Raw genomic sequence first — 13505 nt, forward strand, 5'->3', positions numbered from 1 at the left:
CCATTTTCCAGCATTTCGCCCATATCCCTCCAAACCCTTCTTAATAAAATCTCAGTTCGTTCTTCAAGATTGTTGAAATGCATTTACAGTACATAAAATGACCATTTGAAAATAAGGTCACCCACAATCAAGGCATATTTTTGCTCAAATTCAGATACACCTATCAAGGTCAAAAATGATAAATACTTTGATGATCACTGCCACTTCTTTCCACACACTGACAGCATCAAACACTTTGACGTCAGTATATGTCAGGTGGATTGATCCACAAAGTTCAACCAAAAGTTCAGAGCTCCCTGTTGCTCTGTGACATTTCCATTTTCCAAACACTTTCTTTTGAGCTAGGGTTCAAAACCTAATAAAAGAAAGAGAAATGTAATGCAGACAACTGGAAACTAGTTTCAGAACATTAGGCAGTTTGTCTTCATAGCTAAACGAGTGAGTTTGGGTTATTGGTTATGGCACAGAAAGAGACCATATAGCCCCTCCTGTCCACGTTGATCAAATACACTAGCTGCCCATCTAAGCCTACTTCCCAGCATCTGGTCCACAGCCTTACAGATTACAGCATTTCAGGTGTGGATTCAGGTTTTTTTTAGCTAAATGAATCGAGGGTTCTGGCATTCACCCACCAAACTGGGTAGCATCTTCAAAATACTCACCACCCTTGAGTGAAAAGGCATTTCCTCATGTCCCTCTAGTCCTTCTATCAGTTACCTTAAATTATGCCCTTTGGTAAATTGCTTCTCCATTAGGGAGAAATAGATATTCCCTATCCACTCTATATAAGCCCAACCTGCTTTGTTCTAAGGAAAGCAACTCTTGCCCATCTAAACTTTCCTTAAAGCTAAAATGTTCAAACCCTGGTAACATAGTTATAAATTCCCACGGCACAATATCTAGAACAATTATTCCGTTCCTGCAATGTAGCAAGCCAAACTGTACAATACATTTCAGCTGTGACTTAACCAGTGACTGACATAGTTCCATAATACCTCATCAATGAAGGAAAGCAAGCAGATTGTGTGGCCTATAATTAGTTAGTCTATCCTTTGCACCCCTTTGAATAATGGTACAATACCATTATCTTAATGAATCAAATTCAATCCCATAGCTAACCAACAAGGTTACCATTTGCAGAATTAGTACATTAACAGCAACTGTATGTTATTTTTCCTACCTGCAAGATGCCAATAATAGCTTTAAAATAACCAACATGGAAACATGGCAGCTCCAAGTCAATGTATCCATAATGTCCAATGCAATCAGCCAGATTCTTCCCACATGTTTCACACGGACGATCCTTCTCACTAGTTCCCTATTGAAGTACGAGTGTTAAGATTGATTAAGAACATATTACTGTTCCATGACAGAATAGCAAAGTCACAAAACTGCTTTCCAATCAATTTAATAGCAACATATACTGCATCACAATTAAATGTATTTTCTTCTAGGTTGTTACCATCTGGTATTTTGACAGTGTGGAAGTGGGCCATTTGAAGGCAATACCGACTCCACAAAGAACGTCCAACTCAAACCCATCCCCTTACCTTTTCCTTGTAACCCCAAATTTTCTCATGGCTAATTCATCTAACCTACAAATCCCTGGACACTATGGGCAATTTAGCCTGGCCAATCCACCTAACCTGCACGTCTTTGGATTGTGGGGGGGAACTGGATTACCCAGAAGAAGCCCACACTGACACAGGAAGAATGTGCATCCACACAGAAAGCCACCTGGGGCTGGATTCAAACCCAAGTTCCTGGTGCTGAGAGGCAGCAGTGCTAACTACTGACTGACCATGCCGTCCAGATAGGTGGCTAAAAGATTAACTCAGATTATGACTGGTACTTCAAAAAATTAAACTGCATCCATAACTTCAAAAAAGGAGAAATACTGTACAAGCCAATTAGCAACAGTACTTAATGCTTTCACTTGACAATGCAATCCTAAAGATAGTTATCTTAAAAAGCCTTGTTACTACAATATTAGTGCATATGAATTCTGAGCTTACCATGCGATGATCTAGTACACCATGGGTCAAAGGAGTATGACTGTTATCTTGACTATACAGGTTCTTGCTGACCACTTGGATATGCGCTTGCTGCCTCATCTGCTCTGCAGACTTCATCCCAAAACATATGTGGCTTCTTTATGAGGAAACAAAGCTAGGGTCACTATGGTCTTGTATGTTGCATATAACAGAGAAACAGATCAGTCTGAATTAAAAAGATAACTGGCTCAAAATAACCATTTTAATTTTGTTTATATCTTTCTGACAAATGTTAGTTTAATTCTTTGCACACAATATGATTGCTAACAGGCCACTTATAACCCCGGAATTCCACTTGAAGCATTAAGTGTATTCATCAGGTACTCAATATTAATTCATCTACATGACTAGGATTTATAAACCATTACATCTTTCATCAAATAATGGACCAGACTTATTAAAACACACATGGCAATTCTAAAAGGTTAAAAACCTTTTTTTAAAAAAAATGCTCAAAGTTTCCAAATTGTCAATGACTCTTTCTCCTGGTGTTCTATGCACGCAGTGAAGTTTCTAGCATGAGCAAGAACTTTGCAAGCCGAGCGTGTTCACCTCTTATTCGCCAATAAGAAATACCAAAAACCAAATCTTCAAAACTCAAAATGGATGAATCCAACATTCTTACCAGTATACGAAACATCATTCTTTTTCTTTAATACTTTCATGGAAAGTGGGCAGCACTGGCAAAGCCATCACTTGCAGATTAACCATTTTTGGCCTTGAACCACTAGAATACTGAGATGGCAGTTAGGAAGTGCAGGCTAGAACACTAATCAACACTGAATTCTCCCATTAAAGAACAGAAGTGAATGAGGTTTATTTTATTGACAATTTGACAGTAGTGTGAAAAAATCAGGTTCCAATTTAAAAAGCAGAACCTCAAAAAATATCATTGCTGGATTATTGACTTGAGCTGCATGAAAACTAGCAGAAGATGGATAAAATTTGAGAAGTGAGGGGCGTTCAATACTGGGGCAGATAACCTTAGCTTACAAGAGGATAGAGACTGGGTGGTCACATGGACTGATCAGTGGCAAATGGAATTCAATTCAGATGCAGGTAAGGTGATGCACTTGGACAGGACATACAAGACAAAAGAATATATCACGAATGGTAGGATCCTGGTATCAACAGGTATAAAGTTGTTAAGAGGATACAGTAAATGGTATACTTGCCTTTATAAGATAAGACAGAGAGAGTTTAAAAGCAGGGAAGTCCTGTTGGAATTATATGAAACATTGGTTAGGTCAAAGCTAGGGCATTGCATGCAGTTCTGGAACCCACATTATGGAGTAATGTGAAAACACTGTAGTGGGTGTAGAGGAGCTTTACAAGGATTCTGCCTGGGCTGGAAAGTTTCAGTTATGAAGAGAAATTGGACAGACTGGAGTTGTTTCTTTTAAAAGCAGGGAAATTGAGAGAGGATGTGACTGAGATATAAAAATTATGAGGAGCAAAGATAGACAGCAAGAAGCCTTTCCTGCTGATGGAGGAATCAATGACCCAGGTCATAGATTTAAGGAAAAGGACAGAAAATTTAGAGAGGTGAGGAAAAACCTTTTTATCCAGAGGATAGTGGGAATTGAGAACTCACTGCCTGTAAGAGTGATAGAGGCTGAAGCCCTCATAACATTTAAGTATTTAGATGAGCGTTTGCAATGCTAAGTCATACAAGGCAATGATCTAAGTGCTGGTAAATTACATTAGAATAGTTAGGTGGTCGTTTTTGACTGGCGTAGATTCAATGGGCTGAAGTCGGTTCTGATTCGTGGGGCACCAGTATGGGGAAAGTGGGATCTGTATAGCTGGGACAGGTATTTATTTAGGCTACATAACCACGAAAGTAGAGATGGCTTTAAACTAAACAAGGAAGCTGAATGATAAAGTTTGGGTAGTTGTAACAAATCCAAGCATAGAGCCAAGGCAGCACAGCAAAATATGAATGTGGAAATGAAGGTCAGAGAATGGCACGAAGGGAGAGAGAAAAAAAAGCCCTAAGAATATACTAGCAGTCACAACTAGGTATTACAAGATAAAAAAACAAAACTAAACGATCTGCATCTCAATGTGTACTGTGTTGATAATAAAGTTAATGAATTGGTAGTGCATATTTAAATGAATGTCATCAATAGTTATTACAGAAGCATGGCCTATTAGATCGATATATGGAACAGGAGAACTCTTTTAAGAGAAAAACCTGGACAGGCCGTGTTCATTTTCACTACAATTCAAAAGAACAAGGCACGATTTGATTGATGTTTAAAATAGTCCGGACAAGGTGGATGTGGAAATAATGTTTCATTTTGTGGCCCAACCCAGAACTAGGCGACAGTGTTTTGAAATTAGGGATCACCCTTTTAGGACATAGATGAGGGAGAAATGTTGCTCTTTGAGCGTTGAGAGACTTTGGAATACTCTACCTCAGAAAGTGATGGAGATGGGAGCACAAAATATTTTCACAGGGATAGTTGGGAATGTAGAATTTGGAACACAAACAGATCAACCATGATCTTATTTAAGACAATGCAGGGCAGACTTAAAGGGCCAAGTAGCCTACTACTGCACTAATTCATATGCACGTCCAGTGAGATTGCCACTGGACCAGTGTTAATTTTCAGAATGACTGATCCTGGCACTTCCACTGTTATATTAAAGAGGATGAAGTAAAGGGGCATAGAGACATTTTGCTTACAAATTGGCAGAAGCACCATCTCTGAATTATGCTCAAGAAAGGTGGGGACTAACATTAAGCAACGTGTACTAGCCAGAACACATTTTCAAAATAAACTTTCCACCAAACCAAGTTTTCCATGATCATGTACTCCAACTCTCAATCACACCTTAAACTCCAAAACATTCCACTATTTTACCCAAAATTTCATACTCTTGCACATTCTACTCCCCAGTCCTCTTGCCAAACAAAAAGCTCAGTAGTCCCCAACATCCCTCCTTCTCAGCCTCACTTAGGATACCAGGATTAGCTGCAAAATGACTGAGAGTCATCTATGTGTACTCTAAATTAAACGTTACAGATAAGTTTACACATGGCCCTGCCAAATCTTCAGCAGCCAATATAGATCATGGATATTTGAACAGCTGTAGTAATTAATGGACCAACAGCATACATATACTACTGCCATCTGCAGTACATGCACTTGCCTGTCAAACATTCCCCTTATTCAACTCAATATCATCCACTAATCCTATCACTGCACTCCTACTCCATTTCTATTACATCTCCCCATCCCTCCTTAAGCCTCTGTTCTCCAGTTCCCCAATGACCACCGCACAATCTATCATAATATCCCTCACTCAAGATCCATGTTCCCTGTTATGTCTCCCCCACCTTTCCTCATGCCTCAGCTCTCAAATACCCCATGAGCTCCAAGACCCCTCATGGTATCCAATCTCAACACGACCACTTATGACATCCTCACCTTTCTAAGATTTATGACTTCTACCATCCAAACTATGCTCAAACCACAACCCCTCATGTCTCTAATGACCCCCTTCATGTCTCCCAACTTTCTGCTACCCACATCATCCATTCTCCCATCACGTCTTCTACCCCATCCAAGTCTCTCCCACCTCATGCCTCCCATTCCCTTTCTGTTTCCCCCTCCTTACATGTCCTATCCTCCCTGTGTCACCCATCCCCCTCCCTCATGTCTCCCATCTCCCTCATATCTCCCCTCCCCCAACATCTCCCATTTCCCCTCCCCCCATGTCTCCCATTTCCCTCATGTCTCCCATCCCCTCCCAACATCTCCATCCCCACATCTCCTCTCCCCCATCCCCCCCTCCATATATCCCCCCCCATCCATCTCCCCCCCCCTCCTCCATCCCCCATCCCCCCCACATTTCCCCTCCCCCATGTCTCCCATTTCCCTTATGTCTCCCACCCGTCGCCCACGAACAGTCCCTGCTCTCCATTGAAGCTCCAGCCGTCCCAACTCACATTTTCTTCGCCACATCCGTCTCCCTGAACTGTTCCTTCCCCATGCCGCCTGCTCTCCGGGCCGCCTCCACCGACCACCGGTACCCTCACACTCCAACGGCCGCGGCTCGAGCCCCGGCACCGACCTTCCAAATACCCTCCCGCGACAGCGCCGCCCGCCGGCACTCGCGCTGCCTCCGTACTGCAGGGAGTAGCGAGCAGCAGCGCAACCAGTGGAGGGAGGATTACACTGCAGCCAGCGGCTGAACTACTGTGTACCGTCTGAACTTTCTATCTCGTTTCGGAGTATGTACGTGTAGAAACCGAGGTGAGTGGAAAGTTTTCAGAGCACGGAGAGTATTATCATAGGATAAACTGCCAAATAAATAGCCATGTCCCCAACACTTGAAATCTTTAAGACCCATCCTTGGATTATTTCCATACAAAAGTTTTCATAAGCAGGCGGAAGTTTTACCATATCGGCAATTCATGCTTGACTGAGATATTTCAAACAATTTCTTCAGGGATGTTATGACACACAAAACAGAAGTTGCTGCAGAAACTCACCAGGTCTGGTAGAATCTTTGCAGAGAAAGCAGGGTTAACATTTTGAGTCCAATATCAACAAAGGTGGGACCTGATCAAATGTACACCAGAACTTTATGGGAAGTTAGGGAAGTGATTGCTGGACCCCTTGCTGAGATATTTGTATCATAGATAGCCACAGGTGAGATGCTGGAAGACTGGAGGTTGGTTGACATAGTGCCATTATTTAAGAAAGGTGGCAAGAAAAACCAGGGAACTCTAGACTGGCGAGCCTGACCTCAATGTTGGGTAAGTTTTTGGAGGAGATTCAGAGGGATAAGATTTACATACATTTGGAAAGGCAAGGACCAATTAGGGATAGTCAATGTGGCTTTGTGTGTGGGAAATCACATCTCACTAACTTGATTAAGTTTTTGGAAGAAGTGACGAAGGCAGAGCTGTGAACATTGTCTATATGGAGTTCAGCAAGGCATTTGACAAGGTTTTGCATGGTTAGCAAGGTTAGATCATGTAGAATACAGTGTGAGCTAGCCATTTGGATAAAAAAAATCAGCTCAAAATTGGCAGAGTATGGCGGTGGAGGGTTCATTTCCGGACTAGAGACCTATGACCAGTGGTGTGCCACAAGGACTGGCACTGGATCCACTGTTTTTGGTCGTTTATATAAATAATTTGGATGTGAATATAGGAGGTAGTAAGTTTGCAGATAACACAAAAATTAATGTTGTAGTGGACAGCGAAGAATGTTACCTCAGAGTACAACGGGATCTTGATCAGATTGCCAAATGGCTGAGTGGCAGATGGAGTTTAATTTAGATAAATATGAGGTGCTGTATTATGGAAAGGCAAATCAGGACAGGACCTATACACTTAATGGTAAAGCCCTGGGGCTTTGTTGCCAAACAAAGGGACCTTGGAGTCCAGGTGCATAGTTCCTTGGAAGTGGAGACACAGGTAGACAGGGCAGTTTAGAAGGTAACAAAAACAGAAATTGCTGGAAAAGCTCGGTAGGACTATGGTGTTGTGGCCATAATGGAGAGGGACTATGATGTTGTGACCATAATAGAGACGTGGGTTTCATAGGGGCAGGAATGGTTGCTAGATGTTCCAGGGTTTAGAATGTTTAAAAAGAACAGGGAGGGTGGAAAAGAGGAGGGGGTGTAGCATTACTAATCCGAGTGTGCATCACAGCTACAGAAACGTAGGTTGTCGAGGAAGGTTTGTCTACTGAGTCAGTATGGGTGGAAGTTAGGAACAGCTAGGGAGCAGCCACTTCAATGGGTTTTTTTTTTAACAGACCCCCTAATATCAGTAGGGAGACCGAAGAACTCATAGGCTGGCAGATTTCGGAAAAATGCAGATGTAGCAGGGTTGTTGTTTTGTGACTTCAACTTTCCCAATACTGACTGGAAGCTCCTTAGTGCAGATGGTTTGGATGGACCTGTTTGTCAGGTGTGTTCAGGAGGGTTTCCTTACTCAATATGTAGACAGGCTGACAAAGGGAGAGGCCATTTTGGATTTGGTGCTCGACAGTGAGCCAGGACAGGTGTCAGATCTCGCAGTGGAGAACACTTTGGTGACAGTGAATATAACTGCCTCACATTTACCATAGCCATGGAGAGGGAAAAAAACAGTTACCATTGGAAAATATTTAATTGAGGAAAAGAAAATTATGATGCTATTAGACAGGATTAGATTAGATTACAGTGTGGAAACAGGCCCTTCGGCCAAACATGTCCACACCGACCCGCCGAAGCACAACCCACCCATACCCCTACATTTACCCCTTATCTAACACTACAGGCAATTTAGCATGGCCAATTCACCTGCCCTGCACATCTTTGGACTGTGGGAGGAAACCGGAGCACCCGGAGGAAACCCACGCAGACACAGGGAGAATGTGCAAACTCCACACAGTCAGTCGCCTGAGGCGGGAATTGAACCCGGGTCTCAGGCACTGTGAGGCAGCAGTGCTAACCACTGTGCCACCGTGCTGCCCACCTTGGATGTACAGATTGGGAGCAATTGTTCTACAGATAGGGCACAACAGACATGTGGAGACTGTTTAAGGAGCATTTGTTGCGAGTGATGCACAAATTTGTTCCTCTAAAACAGGCAAGAAGGGGTAAGATTAAGGAACCTTGGATGACGAGAACAGAGGAGCTTCTCGTCAAAAGGAAGAAGGCAGCTTATGTAAGTGGAGGAAGCAAGGGTCTAACACAGCTTTAGAGGATTACAGGCTTGCTAGAAAGGAGCTCTGAGGACTGAGGAGAACCAGGAGGGTGCATAAAAAAGGCTTGGCGGGAAAGATTAGGGAGAACTCAAAGGCGTTTTACTCAAACATGAGGAATAAGAGAATGATCAGGGAGAAGGTAGGGCTGATCAGGGATAGCGTAGGGAACTTGTGCGTGGAATCTGAGTAGATATGTAAATGAGTTTTTTGCTTTGGCTTTCACTAAGGAAAGGGACCTTGTTGTGAATGAGAACTTTGAGGAGCTGGGAAACAGGCTTGAACAGATCAAGATTGATGAAATTGATGTGCTGGAGACGTTGGCAAACATTAAGATTGATAAGTCCCCAGGCCCAGACCAGATTTATCCCAGGCTCTTCCAGGAAGCGAGAAAGGAGGTTGCTAAGCCACTGGCGAAGATCTTTACTGCCTCACTCTCCATGGGAGACGTACCGGAGGATTAGAGGGAGGCAAATGTTGTTCCTGCTTTCAATAAAGGTAATAGGGAAATGCCTGGCAATATAGACCAGTCAGTCTTACGTCTGTGGTCAGCAAGGTTTTGGAAAGATTTCTGAGGGATAGGACTTATGACTATTTGGAAAGCATAACATGATTAAAGGCAGTCAGCATGGCTTTGTGTGGGGCAGGTCATGCCTCACAAATCTTATTGAGTTCTTTGAGGAGGTGATGAGACAGGTTGACAAAAGTTGAGCAGTGAATGTGGTGTATATGGACTTCAGCAAGGCATTTGATAAGATTCCACATGGTAGGCTCATTCATAAAGTCAGGCGGTTTGGGATACAGGGAGATTTGGCTATCTAGATTCAGAATTGGTTGGCTGACAGAAGGCAGAGAGTGGTTGTAGATGGAAAGTATTCTGCCTGGAGGTTAGTGTTGAGTGGTGTCCCACAGGGCTCTGTTGTTGGGCCTCTGATCTTTGTTGTTTTTATAAATGACGTGGATGAGGAGATTTAGGGGTGCGTTCATAAATTTGCAGATGACACAAAGGTTAGAGATGCCATTGATAGTATCAAGGGCTACTGCAGGCTGCAGCGTGACATAGACAGGATACAAAGCTGGGCTGAGAAATGGCAGATGGAGTTCAACCTGGATAAATGTGAAGTGATGCATTTTGGAAGGTCGAACGTGAATGCTGAATATAGGATTAAAGACAGGATTCTTGGCAGTGTGGAGGAACAGAGGGATCTTGGTGTTCAAGTGCATAGATCCCTCAAAGTTGCCACCCAAGTGGATAGGGTTGTAAGGAAAGCATATGGTGTTTTTTGGCTTTCATTAACAGGGTATCAAGTTTAAGAGCCATGAGGTTTTGCTGCAGCTCTACAAAACCCTGGTGAGACTACACTTGGAATATTGTGTCCAGTTCTGGTCGCCCTATTACAGGAAAGACACAGAGGCTTTGGAGAATCTAAAATAAAATTACCTAACCCACGCACCCTTCAATTCACTGCTGTCCACGTGCATGTCCAGCAGTCACTTAAATGCCCCTAATGACTCTGCTTCCACTACCACTGATGGCAACGCATTCCATGCATTCACAACTCTCTGTGTAAAGAATCTATTTCTGATGTCTCTATATCTTCCTCCTAACACCTTAAAACAATGACACCTCGTCCCCGTCAATCCTGTCCTGGAGAAAAGTCTCTATCGACTCTCATTACCTTGTACACCTCGATCAGGGTTTCTGCTCTTCCTCCTTCTCTCCAGAGAGAAAAATCTGAGCTTAGTCAATCTCTCTTCATAAGACAAGCCTTCCAGTCCAGACAGCATCCTGGTAAACCTTCTTTGCAACCTCTCCAGCATCTGCAGTCCTCACTTTGTCCTCTGGACCAGATGGGCCAATGGGCTGAGAAGTGGCAGATGGAGTTTAGTTCAGATAAATGTGAGGTGCTGCATTTTGGGAAAGCAAATCTTAGCAGGACTTGTACACTTAATGGTAGGGTCCTAGGGAGTATTACTGAACAAAGAGATCTTGGAGTGCAGGTTCATAGCTCCTTGAAAGTGGAGTCGCAGGTAGACAGGATAGTGAAGGCGGCGTTTGGTATGCTTTCCTTTATTGGTCAGAGTATTGAGTACAGGAGTTGGGAGGTCAAGTTGCAGCTGTACAGGACATTGGTTAGGCCACTGTCGGAAAGATGTGAAACTTGAAAGGGTTCAGAAAAGATTTACAAGGATGTTGCCAGGGTTGGAGGATCTGAGCTACAGGGAAAGGCTGAACAATCTGGGGCTGTTTTCCCTGGAGCGTCGGAGGCTGAGGGGTGACCTTATAGAGGTTTACAAAATTATGAGGGGCATGGATAAAATAAATAGACAAAGTCTTTTCCCTGGGGTCGGTGAGTCCAGAACTAGAGGGCATGGGTTTAGGGTGAGAGGGGAAAGATATAAAAGAGACCTAAGGGGCAACCTTTTCATGCAGAGGGTGGTACGTGTATGGAATGAGCTGCCAGAGGATGTGGTGGAGGCTGGTACAATTGCAACATTTAAGAGGCATTTGGATGGGTACATGAATAGGAAGGGTTTGGCGGGATATGGGCCGGGTGCTGCCAGGTGGGACTAGATTGGGTTGGGATATCTGGTCGGCGTGGACGGGTTGGACCGAAGGGTCGGTTTCCATGTTGTACATCTCTATGACTCTATGTGCTTCCTCCTTTGGATGTGGGGACAGTACAATGTTTAAAAGACATTTGGATAAGTATAGGGAATGTTTGGAGGGATATGGGCTAAATGCAGTCAGCCCGGACATGTTTAGTTTGGGAACATGGTCAGCGTGGACTGGTTGGGCCAAAGTGTCTGATTCCATGCTGGATGACTCTAAGACTTATTATTGGTTTATCAGGTTGCATGATAATAAGGATATGATTTAGAGGTGCCAGTGTTGGACTGGGTTGTACAAAGTTAAAAATCACACAACACCAGGTTATAGTCCAACAGCTTGAATTAGAAAAACTAGCTTTTGGAGTGCTGCTCCTTCATCAATAAGGATATTGTACTACTTTGACACGCCCCTGTGATTTGCAAATTTAAGTTGAATTTAAAGCTGTATTTTATGCCTTTATGAAGTTTGTAAAGTCGCAATAAATAAATGACACTGACAGCTATGAGACAGAAATTCAACAAAGTGTAATGTCAAAGCAACAATGCCTCAAAACTGTTATCTCAGTTTTTAAGTAATGGCTAAAAGAAATGATAAGCTTCAAGAAACAGTGTTGCAATTGTTTGCATTGATGAATCAGATTAACATAAGAACTTGTAAAACGTAATTGTGCAGTTTTAGATTAGGGTGGTCTAACATCAAAGAGAAAACATACCATAGATTTTCTTAATTGTTTCTGGAAGCAGATTACCAATTCTTTATAGAGTGGAGAGTGTGGTGCTGGAAAAGCAAGGCAGGCGGCAGCCGAGGAGCAGGGGAGTCGACGTTTCGGGCAAAAGGTCTTCGTCAGCCTTTCCAGAGGAGGGCTTTTGCCCAAAACATTGACTCTCCTGCTCCTCAGATGCTGTTTGCTGTGCTGTGCTTTTCCAGCACCATGCTCTCGACTCTCATCTCCAGCATCTGCAGTCTTCACTTTTCGCCCAATTCTTTATTGAACCTTTCATCAATTGATTCTAAATGGAATGGAGATCATATGGGTTCCTCAAAGGTCACATGCAGACCTCCCACTGGAACTCCAGCAGTTTATCTGAGCATTACAGATGAACCTCAATTGTCCGAACGAGATGGGCGGGTACTATTTTGTTCAGATAATTGATTTTTCGGTTAATTGAGTCAATGCCTCTCCTTTGGGGCTCAGAGTTTTCTGAAGTTTCCTTTTTTCTCGCCCCACCTACCTTGCTCCCTCTCTCTGTCTCAGGGTTTATTTTGAGCAGACACACACTTGTGTGTAAGGGACCGGCAGCATTGCTGAAGCCTCCCCCACCCCACCCCATCAATTCAATGAGATTGACACAGCGAGCACTTGCTAAGTCTGCTCCCCATTCAGGAGACTAGGCAGCAGCACACAGCGTGTGGGCCCTCACCCCCGTGCCCCCCACCCAGCCTTGCCTCGCTCACCCCCAAACCCATCCAAACGCGCCCCCGTCCATCTCCCAACACAATCCGACCCCCAACCCCATCGAAACCTGCCCCCTCCCACATACCCCCGCCCCACTCCGGGGTAGCTGGACTGGACAACAGTAAGGCTGCTGCTACCTTTGGGGTGAGTCTCCAAATAGCGCGCGCACGCACACACACACACAAAACTTATCACTGCAACTTTTTGACAAGTCCCAACTTTACCCTGTACAGGACAATGTTGGAGAGATTATCTGAGGAAGGGGATGTTTAGGGTGCATCCCTGTGTAGATTTCCAGGGAAAGTGTGGGGGGAGAGAGAGGGCGGGCAGTCAGTCATTTGGAGACAGTGCCTGGGCTCCCATCGATGACCAGGACTATTCTCGGCAGCATTTTATTTTTAATCACTGTAAACAAAAGACAGGATCAGTGTTGGAAACACTTCTTTGATGTAATGTTTGTATTGGGACCTTGAGATTTTCTTCAGATAATCTGAAATTCAGATAATTGATATTCTGTATTGTATTGCTGCTTGCGGGAGCTCCTGTTTCCACAAAGGGTGGCACAGTGTCTCAGTGAGCCTCATAGTGTCAGAGACCTGGGTTCAATTCCATCCTCTGGCAATTGTCTCTGTGGGGTTTTCACTTCTCCCTGTGTCTGAGTGAGTTTC

General features: G+C 43.7%; 1 protein-coding gene across 1 annotated transcript in view; it reads right to left on the reverse strand.

Moving 5' to 3' along the window:
• Positions 1-6136, reverse strand: part of polr3a (polymerase (RNA) III (DNA directed) polypeptide A) — a 40885-nt gene extending 34749 nt beyond the window's left edge. The window contains exons 1-3 of the mRNA XM_087982275.1: positions 6013-6136; positions 2016-2151; positions 1181-1318 (exon numbers count right to left, since the gene is read on the reverse strand). Coding sequence (XP_087838401.1) covers positions 1181-1318; positions 2016-2151; positions 6013-6056 — 318 coding nt within the window. The 5' untranslated portion in view covers positions 6057-6136. The remainder of the gene's footprint in view (positions 1-1180; positions 1319-2015; positions 2152-6012) is intronic.
• Between the last annotated feature and the right edge of the window lie 7369 nt (positions 6137-13505).

The sequence above is a fragment of the Chiloscyllium plagiosum genome, unplaced genomic scaffold (assembly GCF_037043375.1).
Source record: "Chiloscyllium plagiosum isolate Xiang-an unplaced genomic scaffold, Cpla_swu_hap1 HiC_scaffold_43, whole genome shotgun sequence".
In the NCBI taxonomy this organism is placed as follows: Eukaryota; Metazoa; Chordata; class Chondrichthyes; order Orectolobiformes; family Hemiscylliidae; genus Chiloscyllium; species Chiloscyllium plagiosum.